Genomic DNA, 25,826 nt, shown 5'->3' with positions numbered 1-25,826 from the left:
CGTTCGCTCATCTACAGGTATTATACAGGTTATCTGCCAGCTCTTATGGTAGATGCTGAAAAAGTATTTTTGACTTATTTCCAGTTGTCATATGGGGCCAAAAAATGTGGTTTCTATGGGAAGTACGTTGTAGGATTGTTCTGAAGACTTTATCTACAGAGATATCTTCAGATGAGAGCAGATTATTTCACCAAAGTGACACGAAGACAATTCACTTGACCATTCCATCCTTAATCACTTTAGAGCCGAATCCATAAACTGTAATATTGGCTGAATTTGATTTGTAACTTTACTACTGTAAGTAAGCTGTTTAGGTTTTTATATTGGTAACGCCACGTAGCGCTCTGTATGAAAATCACTGGCTGTGCTGTGTGCAGTCTGTGGCTGGTTAGCATTGTTGTAATATTCGCTATTGTACTGTTGGGCAGCTGGATGTTAACAGCGCGTGGCGTTGCGCAGTTGGAGGTGAGCCGCCAGCAGTGGTGGATGTGGGGAGAGAGATGGCGGAATTTTGAGAGCGGACGATCTGGACGTGTGTCCATCAGAAAGAGTAAATTTGTAATATTGGAAATCGTGAACTGATATATATATAATGACTTTTGAACACTATTAAGGTAAATACATTGTTTGTTCTCTATCAAAATCTTTCATTTGCTAACTATGCCTATCAGTAGTTAGTGCCTTCAGTAGTTTGAATCTTTTATTTAGCTGGCAGTATTGGCGCTCGCTGTATTCCAGTAGTTCGAGTAACGAAGAGGTTTGTGAGGTAAGTGATTCGTGAAAGGTATAGGTTAATGTTAGTCAGGGCCATTCTTTTGTAGGGATTATTGAAAGTCAGATTGCGTTGCGCTAAAAATATTGTGTGTCAGTTTAGTGTTGACCAGAACAGGTAAAGATGTAAATGTCTGGGTACGTTCAGTTTTGCTCAGCTGTTTGAAAATCAATAACGTAAGGGGTTTAAGCACAGCCATTGATAATTTTTCTAAGGGGATGTTTCACTACCGCCTTCTAGAAACTTCACGTCCAGCCGATGAATTTTAATTAATTTTGTTTCAATTCATATAACTGTTAGCGAGAAATTTAATAAAAGTTCGTAATAATGAAAATAATACACGAAAATGTACACATCGTTTCACTGCCTGTCGGTTACGTTGCCACCTGTTACAGCCTTTGAAGCAGTACATCAATAAATAAAATAAATCGTTGTACATCTACAAGAAAATGATTATAATTATGAAGACTTAGTATCTGCTGAGTAGAAAAGACAGCAAATTAAATTAATGTAAAGTTAATGGATCTTTGTGTCTGAAGTTCTGTAAGTTAACCACCACGCATATTACAACAATATACGCAATGGAACAATGGTGCCAACGCCATCTTGAGCGTCAGCCAAATGTCTGGAAGCAAGGAAGGAAGATCTGTGCTCAACATTTCTTCGACAGCTAGGTCGTTAGAGACGGAGCACTAGCTCGGATGAGGGAGGGACTAACAAGGAAATCGGTCATGCCCTGCCGAAAGAAACATCCCAGTATTTGCCTTAAGCATATAGAGAAACCACAGGAAATCCGTATGGCTAGACGGGATTTGAAGCGTCATCCTTCCGGAGTCGAGTCCATTGTTGTAACCACAGCACTACCTCACTCAGTTAACATATGTAAAGCATCACCTCATGTATTGTGTAGAGGGTTCTGGCATGCTGATTTGGCTAGTAGCTGCGTTAGCCGTACAATAGGTGATTCCTACCGATTTCCTGGAACACTAAACCAGTAGTAGGAAGGGGTTAAGTGGGAATAGATTAGCATGTTGTTCCACATATCAGTATAAGTATTTTATCTTGGAACATACAAAGAAAATTCATATACCAAAACGGAAATGGCAAGTGAGAGTTCCAGTTTGTCGGACTAAGTTTTCAGGATGAGTATTTATTAGGACAAGTGTAAAGAAAAATTACAGTTTGAAGCATAAAGCAACACAACTATGTTTCAGTGTACGGCATGTCTGTTAAACTCCTGTGTTGTTCCTGATCCAGGCTCTGTAGTAGCCCACGCTGGTATAGGCGGTAGCGGCACTGATACAGTTCGGCCTGCTCCAGGAATCGATGCCGATCTGGGTGTCCCCGTAGACCAGGGGACTGCCCGAATCCCCACTGCAGGTGGCCATGGTGGGATCCCCAGCGCACACCATGCCCAGCGTGACCGGCGCCACGTCGGCCAGCATGTCCCGGCAGGTGTCGCGGTCCACCACGTGCATGTCCGCCCGCTGCAGGTAGACGGGGATGTATTCACTCAGGGTTCGGCCCCAGCCGGAGACGGTGGCTGGCAGACCTGCCGGAGGGTCGTATCCGTCGGCAGGGAGGTTGACCGCTTGTACGTTCGAGCCTAGTGGGAACGGCTCAGAAGGCTGCGTATAAAGTATAGACCAAATTACTTCTACTGCAGGTAAGAAAACGCATCAACGAAATGATTGGAACGCTGGGAACATGCTGGAACATTCTATAGGAAACGCAAATGCTACAATTAATCAAACAACATAAGAAATTGAATATGATGTTTTCTAAAAAAATTAATATATTTTTCTTAGCTAGTAGACCATCTCTCAATTCATTCAGTTCAATACAGCACATAAAATAATACCAATAATTAATATAGTTTATGAACACAAGTTGTTGAATATGGTAGAATGAACCATGGTTTAGGGGTAAAACTGATTAGGATCTGAATCAGAAGAAGCATATTATCGAGGGTTTCTAAAATGTAAATCCAGAAATTAAGTTTTCCTCCAGACATTCAAGTCTCATCTTTCTTAACTTCCGCAAGACGTTCGATACAGTTCCCCACAGTCGTTTAATGAACAAAGTAAGAGCATATGGGCTCTCAAACCAATTGTGTGATTGGATTGAAGAGTTCCTAGATAACAGAACGCAGCATGTCATTCTCTATGGAGAGAAGTCTTCCGGAGTAAGAGTGATTTCAGGTGTGCCGCAGCGGAGTGTCGTAGGACCGTTGCTATTCACTATACACATAAATAACCTTGTGGATGACATCGGAAGTTTACTGAGGCTTTTTGCGGATGAAGCTGTGATATATCGAAAGGTTGTAACAATGGAAAATTGTACTGAAATGCAGGAGGATCTGCAACGAATTGAGGCATGTTGCAGGGAATGGCAATTAAATCTCAATGTAGACAAGTGTAATGTGCTGCGAATGCATAGAAAGAAAGATCCCATATCATTTAGATACAATATAGCAGGTCAGCAACTGGAGGCAGTTAATCCATAAATTTTCTGGGAGTACGCATTAGGAATTATTTAAAATGGAATGATCATATAAAGTTGATCGTCGGTAAAGCAGATGCCAGACTGAGATTAATTGGAAGAATCCTAAGGAAATGCAATCCGAAAACAAAGGAAGTAGGTTACAGTACGCTTGTTCGCCCACTGCTTGAATACTGCAGTGTGGGATCCGTACCAGATAGGATTGATAGAAGAGATAGAGAAGGTCCAACGTAGAGCAGAGCGCTTCGTTACAGGATCATTTACTAATCGCGAAAGCGTTACGGAGATGATAGATAAACTCCAGTGCAAAACTATACACGAGACACGCTCAGTAGCTCGGTACGGGCTTTTGTTGAACTTTCGAGAACATACCTTCACCGATGAATCAAGCAGTATATTCCAGAATGAGATTTTCACTCTGCAGCGGAGTGTGCGCTGATATGAAACCTCCTGGCAGATTGGAAGGTAGGAGACGAGATACTGGCAGAAGTAAAGCTGTGAGTACCGGGCGTGACTCGTGCTTCGGTAGCTCAGATGTTAGAGCACTAGCCCGCGAAAGGCAAAGGTCCCGAGTTCTAGTGTCGGTCGGGCACAGAGTTTTAATCTGCCATGAAGTTTCAAGCAGTATATTGCTCCCTCCTACGTATATCTCGCGAAGAGACCATGAGGATAAAATCTGAAAGATTAGAGCCCACACAGAGGCACACCGACAATCCTTCTTTCCACAAACAATACGAGACTGTAGTAGAAGGGAAACCGATAGAGGAACTCAAGGCACTCTCCGCCAGACACCGTCAGGTGGCTTGCGGAGTATGGATGTAGATGTAGATATCTACAATAACGATGGATCTGAAGAAAATAACTAAAATTGCCCTATGGCCAGGACATGAACCCAGGGTCCTTGTTCGTTAGGCGAGAATGCTAACCATTACACTACCGCAACACTGTGGATCAGGTTGCTGCATAGACTACCCAAGTTCAATGCCCTACACAACGCAAGCTTCATATCTTCACCTTATTTTCCCGTCTGAAAGGTGGTGAGAGAAACGCAGTCTAGTGATTGTTGTACTCAGTATTGAGAATTAATTGTGATCTCTCATATCGAGCTACTGTCTTGTGGAGTATTTTTCAGTGGCCCAGGGTCCATCTGTCACTCAAACAGGACGGCGAAAGCTACTCGTATTTACTGGTAGAAAAATTTCATTTCGTTTTATAAATTTGGAGTATTGCCACAAACAGATAATGCAGTTCGCGATACTTTCATTTTCCTTGGAACTGTGTTAGTCAAAGGTTGATTGTGCCCCTTCTGTGGCCCGAGAGGCATGTTTAGATTTTAGTATTCTGAATAAAATATTAGAAGGATTCCGTTAGGGGTCGCATAGATCGCGAAAATTGTAAGCAGTGTGAATGAACAGTTTGTTTCTGGCTGACAGTGCCTTGCATAAAAATGACGATTTTGTCGACGTTCTAGAACTAGTTGTTAAACTAAAATGTTTCCCAATAATGAAGGCATCAATTACGTGGTGCAGTACCGGTACCATACACAATTTACCAGACAAGAGAAACATTTGATGTGCATAGAGTGGAACTAAACACGAATGAGAACTCTTGAAAGAAAATCTTCTCGGCACATTTACCTTAAATAGGTCTTACATAGTAGAAAATAATTTTGAACTTAATAAAGCAGTATTAATAATGAAGATGAAAGTAATTAAGTAATTGACTGATAAACTACTTCTGTAAAATGTTTTCGAGGTAAATGAGGTTGTTGTGCGATATTTTAAGTTTGTTTCCGCATTAAGGGGCCGAGGGGCATCGTTTCCCGTCCTGACTTTCACCTCAAGTGAAGCTACAAGAAGTCTACAATGTTCTGTGCTTACGCATCAGGGAAGATAGCTGGCACACTGTCTCGTTGTAATGTCCGTCTGCCAAGATAACGAAATTATTGGTTCATATACCAAGAATTGTATATTTCAGGCAAAATTATGCTGAACAACAGGTGATTACTCAATAAAATCTCTATATCTCGCTTCATTAGACAAGGTAAAAGAAACGAATCTTAAAGTGTAAAGACGTTGTTGCTTAGCCTGAATATTTGTTGACGTGGCTCTGCACATTAGCATGACCTGAGAAGGTCTCTGCATCTCTGTGTAATTGTTGCAATTTATCTCGATTTGAACCTGCTTACTCTGTTGTCCGATTTGTCATCTCTTTCCACAATTTTTACCCAATACGGTTTCGACCTTTACTGTACTCATGTTACGTCAACCACTCCCTTCTTTTACCCTGGTTGTTCCTTAAACTTCTTTCTTTCCCAGATTGATTCACTCGCTCCTCGTCAGCTATTCAATCTACGCATCTAACCTCCAACATGTAGGGATTCTTAGTATAGTGCCCACAATCTGAAAGCTTGTGAGCTCTAATACCGATCGAATCAAAGAGTATTTCAGTCAGTCCTTACCCACTTCACTACGATTGGGACGTTAGTGCACCACGACAGATCATCAGAGAAGCAGCTGGAATTTGTAAAACGTTATCGCTGTAAATCAATGTCTCACTGGTAAAGGGAAGCCCGCTAACGTTAGCAGAATTCTTATAACTGGAGTGTGTGCTTTCACAAAGTGTCATTGTTAACCCTAGTTTTCATATTATCACATATAAACAGTTGGCAATTGCAGGTAGGTAAACCAATTACCAGATTCGCAAAGTGGGCTGCCTTTGTGCCTTCCCGGACACATTGTGTCAACGGCTTACGCTCATGAACTGATGCTTGAACATCTGAGGTCATCAGTCCCCTAGAACTTAGAACTACTTAAACCTAACTAACCCAAGGACATCACACACATCCATCCCTGAGGCAAGATTCGAACCTGCGACCGGAGCGGTCGCGCGGTTCCAGACTGAAGAGCCTAGAACCACTCGGCCACACTGGCCGGCGGTGTATTGTTTATTTATCAAAAAAATCCAGTTTGCAGGAGTTTGATCTCTCTTGCTCATCATTCTCTGCTGTTTGGGGAGATACGGGTCTTCTAAAATACACCGAGAAAAAGTAATTAAATCGATCGCTTTTTTCAACCCATTTGCAAAAGAAACATGTAATCACACTGTTAAAAATCTTTTCGTCGTGAAGCACTTACCATCCGTCCCCTGGCCACTGCCTCATACTCAATGCTGTCTCATGACACTGCGATGTTGAGCGCCCATAAGCCCCAACACACCACCACATGCCACTGCACACGCAACTCTCTCGGGGTCTTGCAAAGCGACACCTGCCTGTCCAAGAGTGTTTGCTTGGGCCCCTTGACAGACAGACCTGATGTCACACTAATCCCCAAACAAAAGCAGCTAAGAAATTCTTGTCGAGACACGTGCTCTTCCTATGAAGTGGCCACATCCTTTTGAGCCAACTGCTGGGGCTGTACCCACCATCAGTAATGGTTGGTACGAAATGCAAACCAAGCAGCATTTATCTGGTAAACCTCCCCGGAATACTGATACACGTGAGAACTCCTTCTGAGGGACATATCTGTCTGATAGTCAATCACGCCATGGACTCTGAAGTGCCACAGCCTCCCTGGCGCACTTTCTTGTGTTGCATTTCACAAACTACTTCAGGAGTTATTATCTTTGGTGTTGTAGAATATTGTCACATACATAACTTGAAAATGTCACAGAAACAAAATGTACCACTGCACAAACAGACAACTCTGCATATGATGAGAGAATATTTAACAATTCTGAGGCATATCACCACTGCCACATTTGAACACATACTCTAAAAGAAAAGATCGCGACACATTTGTGGAACCATTCCCGAAACACTTGGCGCATTTGTCTTTGAGCACGAGCTGCTTCAGCAGTTACTAAATGCAGTTGAATATGTCTCTAAACACACTTTCTAAAAATCGCTACATACTGGTCTACTGCCGCCCGCTGTGGCCGAGCGGTTCTAGGCGCTTCAGTCTGGAACCGCACGACCGCTACGGTCGCAGGTTCGAATCCTGCCTCGGGCATGGCTGTGTGTGATGTCCTTCGGTTGGTTAGGTACAAGTAGTTCTAAGTTCTAGGGGACTGATGACCTCAGACGTTAAGTCTCATAGTGTTCCGAGCCATTTTTTTACTAGTTTACCTTGATTTTGCGATGTACACCACCACTGTTTCTAAGCAAAGATCGCGGCACGCTTGTGAAACCTCTCAATGTTCCTCCAATGCTCTAGAATATTTGCATGCATAAACAGATTAGTGTTTCGCACCTCAATACATTTGCAAATGCTACTACATCAACTTCAAATCAAAGTCAATAATACAGGGTGATTCAAAAAGAATACCACAACTTTAAAAATGGGTATTTAATGAAAGAAACCAAATACAACCTTCTGTTATACATCATTACAAAGAGTATTTAAAAAGGTTTTTTTTCACTCAAAAACAAGTTCAGAGATGTTCAATATGGCCCCCTCCAGACACTCGAGCAATATCAACCCGATACTCCAACTCGTTCCGCACTCTCTGTAGCACATCAGGCGTAACAGTTTGGATAGCTGCTGTTATTTCTAGTTTCAAATCATCAATGGTGGCTGGGAGAGGTGGCCGAAACAGCATATCCTTAACATACCCCCAAAAGAAAAAATCGCAAGGGGTAAGATCAGGGCTTCTTGGGGGCCAGTGATGAAGTGCTGTGTCACGGGCTGCCTGGCGGCCGATCCATCGCCTCGGGTAGTTGACGTTCAGGTAGTTACGGACAGATAAGTGCCAATGTGGTGGCGCTCCATCCTGCTGAAATATGAATTGTTGTGCTTCTTGTTCGAGTTGAGGGAACAGCCAATTCTCTAACATCTCCAGATACTGTAGTCCAGTTACAGTAGCGCCTTCGAAGAAAAAGGGACCAAAAACTTTATTGGCTAAAATGACACAGAAAACGTTCACCTTAGGCGAGTCACGTTCATACTGAGTTGTTTCCCCCAGATTCTCAGTGCCCCATATACAGAAATTGTGACGGTTGACTTTCCCGTTAGTGTGGAAAGTTGCTTCATCACTAAACACAATCTTTGAAACGAAAGATTCATCTGTTTCCATTTGAGCAAGGATAAAATCACAGAAATCGATTCTTTTAATCTTATCAGCTGCAGACAGTGCTTGAACCAATTTCAGACGATAAGGTTTCATAACTAACCTTTTTCGTAGGACTCTCCATACAGCTGATTGTGGAATTTGCAGCTCTCTGCTAGCTCTGCGTGTCGATTTTCCTGGGCTGCGAACAAATGCTTGCTGGATGCGTGCTACATTTTCATCACTCGTTCTCGGCCATCCAGAACTTTTCCCTTTGCACAAACACCCATTCTCTGTAAACTGTTTATACCAACGTTTAAAACACCACCTCTCAGGAGGTTTAACGCCATACTTCGTTCGAAATGCACGCTGAACAACTGTCGTCGATTCACTTCTGCCGTACTCGTAACACAAAAAGCTTTCTGTTGAGCGGTCGCCATCTTAGCATCAACTGACGCTGACGCCTACTCAACAGCGCCTCAAGCGAACAAATGTACAACTAAATGAAACTTTATAGTTCCCTTAATTCGCCGACAGATATTGCTTAGCTCTGCCTTTTGTCGTTGCAGAGTTTTAAATTCATGAAGTTGTGGTATTCTTTTTGAATCACCCTGTATATTAATACATGGGTAGACATCATGACTGCACCACCACCCCTGCTCCCCATGAGATAATAAATGTAATCAAAAGTGAATATAATGAAGTGCGCTATGGTAGCCACGTGTGTTTCTATTGTCGGGGCGCTGCCACGAAAGTCAAAATAGCCCAGTTTCCTAATTCCAGATCACATTACTAAATACCATCAACCATGGACCGAATATCGGCCCCCTTTGATCTCGTGGCTCCAGTCAAACGGGTAAAATGAGAGGGGGCTGGGGGCAATTTGAATAACTCAAACCTGAAAGTACATCTGTATCAAAGATGGGGAGGGGGTAGGGTTGATGGTTTCCTGAGGGGATGAGAGGAGGAAGGTGAGAGGGAGGATGGGGGAACAGTAGGTTAAGGATCCGCCAATCTAAAGGAAGGATTATCGCCTGCAGGTCATAATCCTCTTAGCACAACAATAGGTTAAGAACCTGTCAATCAGAACAGAACATTAGGTTTGCCCCTGAATGTATGCTTGCACCTTATGTAGGGAACCTGCATTAAGAACTGCGTTCCTTGTCCCCCTACATTCATCTCTCAATGAAGCTCAGATTCGTCAGGAATGACTCATGCCTCAGGTACCACACCCGGTAGGATGACTGATACTGAAAGACATGCACCAGGCAGTTTTTTTTTTTTAATTCTTGTAGCAGAAACATACAAATTTACAGTAGCCATACACATCAATAAATATGTACATATATACATACACAAATTGTATTTATATTACATGTGCCCAGTACTTTGCAACCCCCACGGCGCTTGGAGTGGCTTGCAGGAGATCAATCTTTGTGCAGCATGTAGGGCACAAAAGGCACTGGAACATGTGGCTTGTGGTGTGTTCTTGTCCACAATCACAGGACGTATCTTCTGTTATGAAGCCCCATCTCTTCAGGTTGTCTCTGGATCGTCCAACTCCTGATCGTAATCTGTTTAAAGATTTCCACACCAGCCAGCTCTCGCTGTGTCCAGGTGGTAGTTCTTCAGCTTCTGGCGTCTGCAGGTGAGGCGTAGACTTCTTCCATAACTCCAGCCTTGCCTTCTCTGGTGAAATGGTGAGCTTTTCGGATGTTCTCAGGAAGCTCTTCGCGATCTCAGCCGTTGGTGGATTATGTCCTGTTCCACTTTCAGTCTCTCCTTGTTGGCAGACACTGTTCTGCGTAGCCATGGTGGCGCTATGCCAGCCAGGCAGTAGAGCTTATCAGTTGGGGTAGGTCTTAAGCAACCTGTGATCAACCTGCAGGTTTCGTTGAGAGCAATGTCTACTTGTCTGGAATGAGATGACCTGTACCAGACTGGAGAAGCATATTCATCAGTAGAAAAGCACAGTGCCATTGCACAACAGCGAATAATTTGTGGATGTGATCACCACTCTGTCGCCGCTAGTTTGCGAATTAGGTTGTTTCGAGCGGAGATTTTCATTTTGGTGTTCTTGCAGTGAGTTTTGAATGTCAGAGTTCTATCGAGAGTGACTTCCAAGTATTCAGGTGCTTGATGATGCTGGAGTTGGATGCCTGACCATGCAATGTGTAGCTCACGATTAACTTCCCTCTTCCTTAAATGAAAGGCACACACTTGTGTCTTCGAAGGGTTTGGTCTGAGTTGGTTCCGATTTTAGTAGCTTGACAGTGTTCTAAGTGCTGTTGTCAGGTTTCTTTCCACTCTTTCAAAGCATGAGCTCTGCGTAGCAAGGGCTAGGTCATCTGCATATAAGAATCTCCTTGTGCCTGGGGCCAATGGCTGGTCGTTGGTATAGATGTTGAAGAGAAGTGGAGCCAAGACGCTTCCGTGAGGTAAACCATTTTTCTGCGCTCTCCAGCGACTGTGTTGTCCTTGAAATTCAACATAAAACCTGCGGCTTAGGAGGTGGGTGCTAAGTAGTCTAACGAGGTGGGTGTTGTTGATCATATTGTATAGTTTTGCATTGAGTAACCGATGATGGACACTATTATATACGCTACTGTGAGATCCACGAAGACCACACCCGTTACTTGATGGGTTTCAAAACCATCCTCTATAAACTGAGTGAGATTCAAAAGTTGCCCTGTGCAGCTTCTGTTTGGTCGAAATCCTGCTTGTTCTGGTATAAGAAGGGGGTCTATTACTGGTAGGGTTCTATTCAGAATCATACGTTCCAACAGTTTATAAAGGTGACTCCAAAGGGTAACTGGTCTGAAATTCTTGGGATGATTTGCTTCCTTTACAGGTTTCATAAGAGCTATCACCCTGCTCTTTCGCCAGATCTTTGGTATTTGGCACTGGTTCATGCAGTTGTTGAAAAGCTGCAGTATCCACTTTCTTGTTTCTGGGCCAAAATTCTTGATTTGCTCCATACGGATGTCATCTAGACCGGATGCTTTACCAGTTTTGCTCTCCTAAATAGCCTTGTTTAATTCAGATATCTCGAATGGGAGAGTCAGATCCCTCGCCTGTTCTTAGGCCTCTTGCTGTACTTTCGGAACTTTGATTCTATGGCTTCCTTTCCCATTCATGAGCAGTTGGTGTGCTATCTGATCTGCAGTAATGTTGCAATGTGCTGTGGATTTGGTTGACTCATTGTTGAGGCGTCTCAGTAATCTCCACGCTTTATGACTGTTTCTGATGAGATCAAGTTCTTCCATAGTTTTAACCCAAGAATTCCTTTTGGATTCTCTCAGGGATGCAATAAGTGTATTCCCAGCCGATAGCGTTGTCTCGCCGAATGGATCTTCTTCGAATAGTATCTTATACTCTGTAAATTGAGCACTGAGTTCTGAAGTTAGACCAGGAAGGTATGATGTTCGACAACCCCGAGGAATTTCACCTCTTTACAGCCCCCACAAAAGAATCATACGAGTGAGGTGAAGGTTCAATATTGGGAACTGCAGCGTCCAGCGTTTCTGTAAACTTCTGCCAGTTGGCTTTCCTGAAGTTAAATCGCCTTCTGAACGGAACCGTCTGTGGTCTAACTGCTGCGTAAATGTCGCACATGATCGGTCTGTGCTGTCTGTTTGGAATAGGGTTGCAGACAGTTTTTATGCACTGTTGTGAGACGTTCTCGCTGCAAAATATCAGATCGGGGTTGTATCCGCGTTTCCATCTGCCACTGTTGAAAGATGCAGGTTGCTTACGGTCGTGTATAAGGCTCAGATGATTGCCTTCCGCCCATTCTTGTAATGCTGTACCATTCTCATCATCATGCTCGTAGCCCCACGTGGTGCTGTGACAGTTGAAGTCACCAGTTACTATTTTTGTGTGTTGACTATAAAAGTTATCAGGTAGATTGATTTTGAGATCAACGTCCGGTGGTTTGTATAGGATGTGACTGTACAGCCTTTGATTTCGAAAAATTAAGATTTCAGTATCATTTGCTTCAGTAAAGGCTGATGATATTATCTGTATATCTGGTTGGACAAATATAGCACTTCCGTAGTTTGGGTGGGGTCTTTCCGTAGCCAGTCGCGTTCCGTTTATTTTTGGTCTGCGCATTTCACAGATTCTGTGGGTCTCCTGTATGCAGAGTACATCGCACTTGGTTTGTCTGCACAGCTCTTGTAACAGTTCTTCTTTTGGTAGTGATATACCTTCTATATTCATCGATATGATGGTCAACTGTGGTCCTGAAAAGGACCAAGATGATGTTTCTGGTGTGATAGGATCAGCCGCCAGAGAAACCTGACGCCCAGGGTACGCCCGATTGCAAGTCTTATCTTGGTCGGAAATCATTGCAATCTTCGTGGAGGCTCCTTTCATGTACCCCACCAGGCAGTTGAGCCACACGAAATTGTTATTATTATTATTGTCTCTGCATTTCTAACTCTATTTCGTACTTGTCTGAACTGTTTATGTTTCTCATATCACTTCTGTAGAAGGCTACACTCACTGAAAAATACCTTCAGAAAAGACTTGCTTATATTTAAGCTTATATTCAGTGTTATCAAAATTCCTGGTTTAGAGAAACGTTCTACTTGTTCTTGCTGGTCTGTATATTACATCCTCTCCATTTAGGCTATCAACATTTCTTTCGTTGTCCAGAGAAGAAAACACGTCTACTACATTTAGAATCTTACTTTCACAGTATTGCCTGATTTAATTCAACCTGATTCCATTACTTTTGTTTTACGTTTGTTGACGTTAGAAACAATTCATTCCATACAACTGTGCTTTTATTTTATTGACCATCTCTGAGAGGATTATAATGTCTTTCCTAAATCTTAAATGTTTTCTTCCTTCTCCCTGAACTTTTATTCCCCTTCGGCATCTCTTTTTGGTTTCCTTCACAGTATGGTCAGCATTCAGACTGAATAACACTAGGAATTGACTACAGTCGTGTCTCACTTCCTTCTCAGCTACTGCTTTCATGTTGTTGTGCACATATACGTGCACATACATTTATGAATAAGTTGTGGTTACCTTTCGTTCCAATTTTTAATCCCTGTTGGCTTCAGAATTTCGAAGAACGTATTCCAATAGTACTGTCAAAAACTTTCTTTAAATACAGATATGCTATTTACGTAGGTTTTTCACCCTTGGACTTTCTCATAAAATAAGTAGGGGCCAATGTTGGCCTGCACACTCCTACCTCTCTCCCGAACGCAAACTGAGCGTCGCCTTGATAGTCTTCTATTAATTTCCCGATTCTTCTGCAAATAATTCGTGTCAGTAATTTGCAACCACGATAGTCGGGTAATATTCACACATGTAGCAGGTGCCGTTTTTGGGCCTGGAATTATTATATTTCTCTTGAAGTGTTATGCATTTCGCTGTTCTGATGTATCTTGCTCACGCGGTGGAATAATTTTCTAAGTAGGCCAATAATTGTGAAGAAATGTCGTCTGCTCTGGGGGCTAGTTCCGTCTTAAGTCTGTAAGTGATCTGTCATATCTAGTCTCTTTTTCATGTACTTCCTCTTCCGTTTGTAATAATAGCGTCTTCAAGTTAATTTCCCATGTGTAACCGTTCTATATCCTTCTTCCACGTTAATGACAATGGTCGACGAAAACAGTGCAGCGCTGTGAATACGAATGGAGGTGACACACTGCAAGTGGTTGTATAATTGGATACTGGGCTTGTATTTCTGCTCACCGCACGTCATGTGGCACAGCATGGGTGCAGGAACATCGCCATTGAAGTATGTGAAAAGGTCACGTGGGCTAATGAGTCCCAGTATCGTGCGGTACGCGTACGAGCACGTCGCACCCATCTCGGGGCTATACGTTCTGCTTGCCAGCATGGCACACCGTAGAGGACATGGTGGATCTACTCTCGTGTGGGGTGTCGCTGGCATAGCTGGGGCGTGACAGCCGGCGAGAAAGAATGAGAGGAGAAAAAGAAGAGAAGTAAGAAGACGGACTGGAGGCTCCTGCAGTGGGACAGGGGTGCAGATATTTGAAAGAAAACCACGAGGAGATTCGTGGCCTAGCTTTTTTGTGCAAATAATTGGTATAAAATATAAATCAAACTTCCAAAAAGTTGATCAGAATCTATTGTCTTTGGAGTGTGTTAATTGTATGAAAATAGTCTCCTGAAAGCTCTGCTCATTCTGGGTAGGAAATCCACTGGATACCTTAGCTTATTTATTAGTTGAGACTGACGTCGTTGCACGTGCTCTATGAAAAGTGTTGGGTATACATGTTGTGAAATAGGTCATACAGGGGAATAATGCACAGCGTCACCTGAGGTTGAGCAGTTCATAGTACATCTCGGTATGCTGGATTCTGTAGGTACACTTATCGCACTTGGTAGCACAATATAACAGCAATATTTTGAACCTCTATTACCCGAGATTTATACCATCGCAATACCTTATCTAAAGTATCAGGTAGGTGATTGCTATGGCTGCGATGTTACTGATGTGACAGAACGTTCTGGACATTACAGTTTCGCACTTCGGTGAATCGCAAACATTCTGCACGGTCTTCGAGATTTTGGAGGCGTCAGTTGGTGATTAGTGATCAAGGGTGACGCTCGGACTGTGGCCCAGGGCCCAAAAAAAAAGATTAATTTTGAAGAGTGAAGAGTTTTAAAGTGATAAAAGGAAATATTTGAATCGTGATAATAACTGATTACTCTAGAGAAATGATCTGGAGAAGCTGACTGTGAAAAATCGGGATTTCTGAGCCGTTTTAAAAGTGATATGTTTATGACAGCTATCAGTTTAACATGGGTAACTAATTTCTTAATAGGTTAGCATGTGTAACAATTCAGTATTGGAAGAAGTTATAGTGTCCCTTTTGAAATATTTAAGCCGATATATTTGAAGTAAATAATAAAAGGACTCTGAATAATATTATATGGACGTAAACGACAAATTAATTATGAAAATGTATTAAATTAGCTTCAAAGAAAGACTATATGGATTGCAATGTAATAAAAAGACATTATTTACATTATATGCGATCGTAGGGCATAACCTTCTCGAAAGTAACATTATTATTTTTGTCATTATATATAAGAGAAAAAAAGATATTTAAAATCACTTCGAGTCAGATCATTTCTTCTACTGTATGTAAGGTACGCTGCCTATTGTAAAGCGGTAGGTTTTGTTCTATATGTTCTCGTACGTAGTGAATAATTCAAGTGTGTATTCTGTGTTAGTGGAAATATATTTACAACAACATTTTATCAGTCTCTGCGAAGCGAGCAGCGGTGATCTTTGACTGGCAACAAGTGGCCGCCATTACGAGGCGTATTTATATTTATTTTTTTGTGTAACATATCACGAAAATCGGAGATGAAAAAAACTATTTGGAGTTATTCAATTAACTAAAGAGCAAAGCTTCACTAATTTTATTTCGTCAAAAAAATGCTTACTTTCAAAGATTTGATTTATTCTATGTTAGTGAACTTAGTCTGCATTACATTTCGCCGAAAGCATGTGAAATAATTTGTAGGGAGCCTACAAACAATATTTATATTTATCTTTGGCCACCTACAAATCAATACAGGGTTATTACAAATGATTGAAGCGATTTCACAGCTCTACAATAACTTTATTATTTGAGATATTTTCACAATACTTTGCACACACATACAAAAACTCAAAAAGGTTTTTTAGGCATTCACAAATGTGCGACATGTGCCCCTTTAGTGATTCGGCAGACATCAAGCAGATAATCAAGTTCCTCCCACACTCGGTGCAATGAGTTCGAAAGCATCGTTGATGCGAGCTCGCAGTTCTGGCACGTTTCTTGGTAGAGGAGGTTTAAACACTGAATCTTTCACATAACCACACAGAAAGAAATCGCATGGGGTTAAGTCGGGAGAGCTTGGAGCCCATGACAAGAATTGCTGATCATGATCTCCACCACGACCTATCCATCGGTTTTCCAATCTCCTGTTTAAGAAATGCCGAACATCATGATGGAAGTGCGGTGGAGCGCCATCGTGTTGAAAGATGAAGTCGGCGCTGTCGGTCTCCAGTTGTGGCATGAGCCTATTTTCCAGCATGTCCAGATACACGTGTCATGTAACGGTTTTTTCTCAGAAGAAAAAGGGGCCGTAAACTTTAAACCGTGAGATTGCACAAAACACGTTAACTTTTGGTGAATTGCGAATTTGTTGCACGAATGGGTGAGGATTCTCTACCGCCCAGATTCGCACATTGTGACTGTTCACTTCACCATTAAGAAAAAATGTTGCTTCATCACTGAAAACAAGTTTCGCACTGAACGCATCCTCTTCCATGAGCTGTTGCAACCGCGCCGAAAATTCAAAGCGTTTGACATTGTCATCGGGTGACAGGGCTTGTAGCAATTGTAAACGGTAAGGCTTCTGCTTGAGCCTTTTCCGTAGGATTTTCCAAACTGTCGGCTGTGGTACGTTTAGCTCCCTGCTTGCTTTATTCGTCGACTTCCGCGGGATACGCGTGACACTTGCCCGCACGCCTTCAACCGTTTCTCTGCTCACCTCAGGCCGACCCGTTGATTTCCCCTTACAGAGGCATCCAGAAGCTTTAAACTGCGCATACCATCGCCGAATGGAGTTAGCAGTTGGTGGATCTTTGTTGAACTTCGTCCTGAAGTGTCGTTGCACTGTTATGCCTGACTGATGTGAGTGCATTTCAAGCACGACATACGCTTTCTCGGCTCCTGTTGTCATTTTGTCTCACTGCGCTCTCGAGCGCTCTGGCGGCAGAAACCTGAAGTGCGGCTTCAGCCGAACAAAACTTTACGAGTTTTTCTACGTATCTGTAGTGTGACGTGACCATACGTCAATGACTGGAGCTACAGTGAATTTATGAAATCGCTTCAATCATTTGTAATAGCCCTGTATATATATATATATATATATATATATATATATATATATATATATATATATATATATATATATATATATCATTATCCCTTTCTTGTGTTTCACTTAATAATAATAATAAGTAATAAACATAGAAAGGAAGGGTTAATATAAAATCTTACGCCATTTCCAGTGAAGTAAATAATAACTGAAATATTCTTACTGTGAACTAAATGAAAGGGGCTGACATATGAAGCTAAGTAGGATGAATGACATTGGACTGAGAGAGACCGATAAGGGCCCATAAAGTAGCCTTGTGTGAAATACACCTGGTTTTAAACTGACTGACTATCATTATTTCAGATCAGTACATTCAGATCCTTGTAAGTATAGGACGCAGTGCAAAGATCGCTTTAGACACACAATTCAATTCAGTAGCCACCTGCGTATCCGACGTAATAAACACAACTTAAGCCGTCTATCTGACACGCACTTGAGTGAATACTATTACGCTAAAATACGTAGAAGATGATTACAAGCTACTGCAAACCAGATGATGGAAAGTCACGACGAAGCAGTGGCAAGAAATACAGCCTCCCACTGACGTGGAAGAAACACAGAGAACCGACAACTCACGTATTTACTGTGCAAATAAAGAGAGAACACACTCTAAAAAATCAGATTATCTCCTGATTGATCGAAGTATTCAGTGGAGAAAAGGAGTTAATTCAAAGAAGGAAAGCGTTCTTTGACGAATTTAATCAGTACAGTAAGTACACTATCTAATCAGAAGTATTGATATAATGCCGTCAGCTCTGTTCCATAATATTTGTCGCTGAGAATTTCCCAGCGTGTTATTAATATGTGTATCACACTTCACCTTCACCCTTTCACTGTTTTGACGAGTCTTTGGAGGAAAGATGAGACTGAAAATGCGGTTAATTGTTACTTATTTTTAAGTAACGTTCTTTGCTGTGTACCTTATGTGAGTGATTGGTTAAATTAATCAGATTATTTTGCGGAACCAGAGAGTATGACTGAGATGTACCAACCTAATCGTACTCTTGTAATTGGGAGTTACAAAGATGCACCTTTTGCTTTGCCCCCCATCCCCCTCTCCAAGAAAAGTGTCTGGCCGGAATTGCGAATAGTCAAACACTTTTGATTCGGAAATGCATGAGTAAGCGAAGGCATACTGAAAAGTAACGCCACCAAATTTTTATTCTGTTATCAGTATCAGTTGAGGTGTTATGTGTCGTAAATGTTGCTCGGTCGACTTGTCCACTTCGTTGAAACAATTCGGAACCTTTTAGCGCTAGAGGGTTCCGAATTGTAGCGTGCAACATGGTGGCGTGTAACGTAGAAACGTCAGTGAGTAAGAATCTGCGTGCATAAAACGTTCATCCAGCAGAAAATCATTGAAGATTGAATGTTGTGTACGGTGATATCTGCATCGATAGCGTTATCGTGCCACGTTCGGTTGTTCGGGGTCGTAGTGAAGGAAACAGTGGTGCTAAGCTTAGTGTGTGAGACAGAGTTTGGGGTGGGCGACCGCATACAACAAAAAATGACTCCCTCAGGAATTGGGTTGATGGACTCATCAGAGAAAATCGAGCCAGCCACGGTGCACACCGTTTTCTGTACTGCATTTCTGGAATAATAGCCTCTGTGAGTATATGTTTTTGTGATATATTGCACTTACTTTACCACTAATTCACCGAATGATGCTTCATAGGGGAAAGAATTACAAAAAAAATGTATACCATTTATGTTACAAACAGCCCTGCCGTAGTGGTAACACCAGTTCACATCACAACACTGAAGTCAAATACTGTTTAGCGTGGCTAGCATTTGGATCGGTGACTGTCCATTACTGCCAAGTACTATTCAAATGCCCGCAGCTGTTAGTCGTGCGGTAGCGTTCTCGCTTCCGGCGCCCGGGTTCCCGGGTTCGATTCCCGGCGGGGTCAGGGATTTTCTCTGCCTCGTGATGACTGGGTGTTGTATGATGTTAAGTTACACAGTGCTCAGACCCATTTTTGAACTATTCAAATGGCTCTGAGCACTATGGGACTTAACATCTGAGATCATCAGTACCGTAGAACTTAGAACTACTTAAACCTAACTAACCTAAGGACATCACACACTTCCATGCCCGAGACAGGATTCGAAACTCTAACCGAAGCGGTCGCGCGGGTCCATACTGAAGCGCGTAGAACCGCTCGTCCACACCGGCCGGTCCCGAGTACCGTTGGTATGCAGGATGTACTCAGCTCAGGTGAGGAAAATTGAGGTACTACGTGACTGACAAGTAGTAGTTCCCTTAACGATAACTGACAATGGCCAGGAGAGCAGTGTTCTGACCATATGCCTTCCATATGCGCATCCTCTGACACATATAGGCTGAGAATGGCACGACGCTCTGTTGGACACTCCGAGGCCTTTTTGACAGAGCTCATATCTTTTATTTCATTTTAAGGTCGTGTTGATCTCAAGAAATGGAAAACGAGTGAGCAGCGATGTGGATTAAACAAACAATGAGGTATTTGGGCAGGGGGAGTCTAAACTAGCCTTAATTTCCAGATACTCTTCTTTGTCTCTTTTCGTGTGATTAAATGAGGACCGTCTGTGTCTGGTGAAGGATACAGAAACCAACTGACTCATCACCCGGGTCTATTCATTTATATACAGCGCCTGGTAGGCAAATTTTACATTCATCAAGGTAATAATATTTTCCGCGGCTGGTGATTTGTGACAAAATAATTAGAGGCAGACCACACGGACTCTGTGCCTTCGACATCAAAACCCTCAGCTCTGCTCCCTGTTAAACGATTTCTCACACACAATGCATATGCATCTACATCTCCATCCGCACCCACACTCTGGAAATCAGTCTGAAGTGTATGACGGAAGCTACTTAAGATTGCACCACACGTATGGAGCGTGGAAAAATGGCTCTGTGCTTGGTGTAATTAGTGCAACGTCGTCGTGGTGATTTCTGGGGGCCATAGTATATTCCTAGTTTCATCTGTTGATTCTTCGTAAGCAGTCTTTTGCGAGACAGTTTGTGCTTTTTTCATGCACCTGCCAGCTAAGGTTTTTTGCATTTTCGGAACACTCTTCCACTGATCAAAGATGTGAAGAACAATGCTGCTCTTCTCTGTATGTTTTCAATAAGTGCTGATAGTTCTTTATGGCTTGGATCCAGCACACATGAGCAACATTCTGGGATGGGTCGCTAGACTATTTTCCACTTCATTGCGGATAATGTCATTTGCAATCAATGTTCAGAAATTAATAACTTTATTTCACCTAAGATATCGTTTTCTCTTTTATTTTTTAAAGTACCAGGACGATAATCCGCAGGTAGAAGAGATACATAGTATTCGAGTGTTAAAAGTACAAACGAAAGGGTCTAGTAAGAGACAAAAAGAAAAGTCCTAATATACATAGGTCTGGCAAGCAATGGCTTACCCAATACGGCGTGTTTGTGAGTGCAGAAACGCCAAAGTTACAGTACTTTACTGTCTAAAGGTACACTGGTATTGAAACACCTCAAGTGAGGCGTAAATTACACAGAGATAACGATTACACAGAGATAATGTACTACCCACATTTGATTTTATCATCGTTCTGGATATCTGAGTACTGGTAAACAGCGATTCGAAACAAGTGCATCAGTCCTGACAAGTAATACAGTGGCTACCACGACCCCCCCCCCCCCCCTCTCCCCCCTCCGCCCTGCCCACCCCACAGACGTTCATCCGTTCAAATTTATTGTGTGGGGATATTTAAAAACAAATTGTGGGTGATTGCAACGCATTCAAGATGCAGTTTCGATTTTGGGACATGTACAGGCATGGCCGAGATGTCCTGATGCCTGCCTTCAGTTGGACGGAATCGGTATGGAACATTTGTTCTAATATTTTTGTCCTCAGTTGCACACATACAGATTGGACCCTTAGGATATGTTTGTGTACTCAGTCACAATACCAAGAACCAGACAAGTCACTGGTTTCTGGACTTATAAGTATTATTTGCTTGTTTCATAGTCCTCTACTCGTCCTTATAGGACACCTACAAAAGTCAAACAGATTGCAGTACGTGAAGTAGTCTGCATACAAATCAATAAATATAACCTCAGGCTGAGTACACCTTCTAATCGCTCATTCATAGAGATTACGTTAAAGACGTTTGGTGGAATCATAACGTATTTAAGTATTCTGGTTCAACATTATTTAAAATGAATTGTGACATTTTTGCGACCCGCAATTTCTAGAAAAATCCTCAGATAATTTTTGAGGTGTTGTTACAACTAGTGGAAATGCAGAGGAGAGAGCGAATAAGCGAAGGCCTGTATGAAGGGGAGGACTTACATGGTGATGTGAGTGAAGAAGAAACAGCGCTCTACGAGGAAAAGACAGGAGATCCACTATTAGACTTTAAAAAGATTTTGGATGCCTCAGTATCGAATAAGATGGAATGGGTAGATAACATTCCATCGGAATTTTTAAAACCATTCGGAAGATTCGTAACAAAAAGACTTTTCACGTTGGTGATAACTTACCCGTATGAGACTGGCGACATACGATCGTCCACACAATTCTGAAGACAGCAAGAGCAGACAAGTGCGAAAGTTATCGCACAATCATCTTAACAGCTCGTGCATTCTAGCTACTGGAAAGCATAATATACAGAAGAATGTAAAAAAGAAATTAGATGGTGATCAGTTTACTTTAGGAAAGGTAAAAGCGACACAGAGGCAGTTCTGACATTGAAGTTGATAACGGAAACATGACCGAAGGAAAATGAAGTCACGTTCATAACATCTGTCGATCTGGAAACAACCTTCGACAGTGTAAAATGGTGTAAGACGTACGAAATTCTTGGAAAATAGGGGGTAAGGTGTAGGGAAAAATGCGTAATATACAATATGTACAAAACCCAATGCGGAACAGTAAGAGAAGACGACGAAGAAGGATGTGCCCGGATTAAAAAGGGTGTTAGACAGGGATGTAGGCTTCATTCCCTACTTCTAAGTCGATACATAGAATACGCTATGAGAGAAATAAAAGAACGGTTCTTGAGTGGGATTAAAATTCAAGGTGAAGCAATATCAGTGTTAAGATTCGCTGATGACAGTGCTGTCCTCAGTGAAAGTGAAGAAGGATTACAGAATCTGTTGAATGGGACGAGCAATCTAATGACTACAGAATATAGATTGAGAATGACTCGAAGAACGACAAAAGTAATTCGAAGCAGCAGAAACGGGAACAGAGAAATTAACATCAGAATTAGAGTTCACAGAATAGACGAAGGTAATGAATTGTGCTACTTGGCAGCTAAGTAACCCATAATGAACCGAGCAAGAACAACATAAAAGCAGGCTAGTACTGGCAACAAAAGGGTATTCCTGGCCAATAGAAGTCTGCCAGTATCAAACACAGGTGTTAACGTAAGGAAGAAATTTCTTAGAAGGTATGTTTGGAGCACAGCAGTCTAGGGTAGTGAAATGTTCTATGTATTGTTGAGCAGAATAGATATATATGAAAATTCGACTCAATTTTATTAACGTCATTTCTGTAGAATGAAAGTTCATAATCTTACTCACTCTCAGGAGTAATTCGTCAGTTTTTATCCACAACTACATCGTGTACAGCGAGTTGTAGATTTTCTTACGGACATATCGAAATAAAGATGGCGATAAATTAAACGAAACAGAAGAAACAGTTTTAAAAAATTGTTACACATAATGCCATTCATCATAAAGAGGTTGTGATGATCTGTATGCCTCCACTCGCAGGTAGGTTTGCGTCCAAATAAGTGCGTTTTTACGTTTCGCTCTCATTCTTGAAACTATCTGATAAGCTGACTACAAATATTACCATCTGGGTATGGTGGTTTCATATGATACCAGAAAAACGGATCCAGCCTACAAAGGAAACTGCTTACAGATCACTTGTCTAGAGTATTGCTCAGCTATGTGGTTCCATACCAGACCGAGCTGTCAGGGATTACTGGACATACACTATGTGACCAAAAGTAACCGGACACCCCAAAAACATACGTTCTTCATATTAGGTGCATTGTGCTCTCACCTACTGACAGGTACTCCATATCAGCAACGTCAATAGTCATCAGACATCGTGAGAGAGCAGAGTGGGGCGCTCCGCAGAACTCACGGACTTCGAACCTGGTCAGGTTATTGGTTGTCACTTGTGTCATACGTCTGTACGTGAGATTTCCACACTCCTAAAGGTCCACTGTTTCCGATGTGAAGTGGAAACGTGAAGGGACACGTACAGCACAAAAGCGTAAAGGCCGACCTCGTCTTTTGACTGACAGATACCGCCGACAGTTGAAGAGGGTCGTAATGAGTAATGGGCAATCGTCTATCCAGACCACCACACAGGAATTCCTAACCGCATCAGGGTCCACAGCAAGTACTGTGACAGTTAGGCGGGAGGTGAGAAAACTTGGATTTCTTCGTCAAGCGGCTGCTCATAAGCCACACATCACGCCGGTAAATGTCAAACGACGCCTCGCTTGTTGTAAGGAGCGTAAACACTGGACGATTACACAGTGGAAAAATGAGTTGTATGGAGTAACGAATCACAGTACACAATGTGGCGATCCGATGACAGAATGATGTGTGACGAATGCCTGGTGAACGTCATCTGCCAGCGTGAGTAGTGCGAAAAGTAAAATTTGGAGGCGGTGGTGTTGTGGTGCGGTCGTGTTTTTCATGGAGGGGGCTTGCACCCGTTGTTGTTTTGGGTGGCACTATCACAGCACAAGCCTACACTGACGTTTTAAGCGCCTTCTTGCTTCCCACTATTGAAGAGCAATTCGGGGATGGCGATTGTATCTTTCAGCACGATCGAGCAGGAGTTCATAACGTTCGGCCTGTGGTGGAGTGGTTACACAACAATAACATTCCTGTAATGGACTGGCCTGCACAGAATCATGACCTGAATCCTACAGAACACGTTTTGGATGTTTTGGAATGCCAACTTCGTGCCAGGCCTCACCGACCTGCATCGATATCTCTACTCAGTGCAGCACTCCATGAAGAACGGGCTCCCATTCCTCAAGAAACCTTCCAGCACGTGATTGAACGTATGCCTGCGAGAGTGGAAGCTGTCATCAAGGCTAAGGGTGAGCAAACATTATACTGAATTCCAGCATTACCGATGGAGGGATGCCACGAACTTTTAAGCCATTTTAAGCCATGTGTCCGGATACTTTTGACCACATAGTGTATACAAACATGGCAGCATGAGTTGTGATCTGTTAGGAGGTGCCACAAAGGGGAGAAAAACTCAGGCTGGCAGATGTTTAAAGGCAGACTGCAACTACCTCTCGTAATATTACTTAAAAGTTTCAACTACTTGTATCAAATGAGGAATCTAAGAGTATACAGTAGCTTCCTACAGATCTGACTTCTGGTGCTTGTGATTAAAGAAATTGCAGCTTGTGCAGAGGTATTTACAAAGTTATTTTTCTCACAATAGGTACATTAATGTAACAGGAACATGCCTTAATGTGTGGTATAGTGACGAGTGCCCTATCCTATGCACTTCACAGTGCTTTGTAGAATATGGGTGTGGGTGTGAATGTTAAAGTACTTATATGCTACGCAAGATAGGGTATAAAACATGGTATAGTTGTTTGTACAATCAGTGTGCTGACATGACCTCGAAACAGCCACACACAACTCAAACTTCAGGACTGGTTTTCGTTGCTCCAAACACAAACCTCGCCTGACTAGGATCGTAGCGAGCAGCATGCGAGCGATGATAGCGCAGGCTAAACGCGCCGATAAGACACATTGACTCTTTTCATCATCGTCGGACTATGCCGGCAAGCAGTGAGCAGTGAGGTCGTGGCACAAATGCACCCCAAATGTAACCTAAATGTCGGCTCACCTGGACGACCCCGACGTCATACTCAATCTCAGGGTGTGATTGAGTAGGGTACTGGAAGTCCGCATGCATGATCAACTGGGCGATGTCGAGCCGAACGCCGCCGCTTTCGCGGCTGGACGAACCGACACGCAAGCTTGTGTGGGCGGTGGGCGTCTGGGCCGAGAGAACGCAGTGCGCCGCCGTCAGCGCCCACGTGCTGCTGATGATCGATGCGCTGCACCCGGTGCTGTCCAGGATCTGCAAGAAGGCCATCCAGGGGAAGTCTGCGATGTCGGCAGGCGTGCCGTTGAGGATGCGCCCGTGGACGCGAGTCCTGAGCCACGGAGCCGCCAGCGACGGTGGCGCCAGGAGACACACCGCGGCGATGACGAGGACTGTGCGCGTCATGGCGGAAGCAGGGAGCGAGGTGCAGGTGACGAAGCCGCTTTTATACCGCCCAGGCACTTGTCGGGCACTATCAGATTGCTCCGTGAACAATGACAGTATTCAACATCTACCGCCGTCATATCTCAAGTGGCGTACCATATACATAGATATAATACAGCGTCTTGTTATCACAAAATGTTCAGACGTCCAGCTATTTACCAATTCTGGAAAGGTCAAGTTGTTTCCGACTGTAGAACTCATCTGACAAACAATTACACTACTGACCATTAAAATTGCTACACCATGAAGATGACATGCTACAGATGCGAATTTTAACCGACAGGAAG

General features: G+C 42.8%; 1 protein-coding gene across 1 annotated transcript; it reads right to left on the bottom strand.

The window, feature by feature from the left end:
* Positions 1-1,891: 1,891 nt before the first annotated feature.
* LOC126285348 (trypsin 3A1-like) lies at positions 1,892-25,510 on the bottom strand. Its single transcript, XM_049984665.1, has 2 exons — positions 25,114-25,510; positions 1,892-2,400 (listed from the first exon to the last, which is right to left on the bottom strand). Exons 1-2 carry the CDS (start codon positions 25,498-25,500, stop codon positions 2,002-2,004), a joined length of 786 nt encoding a protein of 261 aa, XP_049840622.1. The 5' UTR covers positions 25,501-25,510; the 3' UTR covers positions 1,892-2,001.
* Positions 25,511-25,826: the final 316 nt, after the last annotated feature.

Source organism: Schistocerca gregaria, chromosome 8, assembly GCF_023897955.1.
Source record: "Schistocerca gregaria isolate iqSchGreg1 chromosome 8, iqSchGreg1.2, whole genome shotgun sequence".
NCBI lineage: Eukaryota > Metazoa > Arthropoda > Insecta > Orthoptera > Acrididae > Schistocerca > Schistocerca gregaria.
This window is presented reverse-complemented; position numbering and strand designations above follow the sequence as displayed.

What these genes read in the sequence shown, in the direction of transcription:
- LOC126285348 (XM_049984665.1), bottom strand. Translation starts at nt 25,500, where the DNA reads ATGACGCGCACAGTCCTCGTCATCGCCGCGGTGTGTCTCCTGGCGCCA. An exon ending in ATGACGTCGGGGTCGTCCAG is followed by an intron (nt 2,401 to 25,113) that starts GTGAGCCGACAT and finishes CTTTATACGCAG; the next exon opens with CCTTCTGAGCCGTTCCCACT.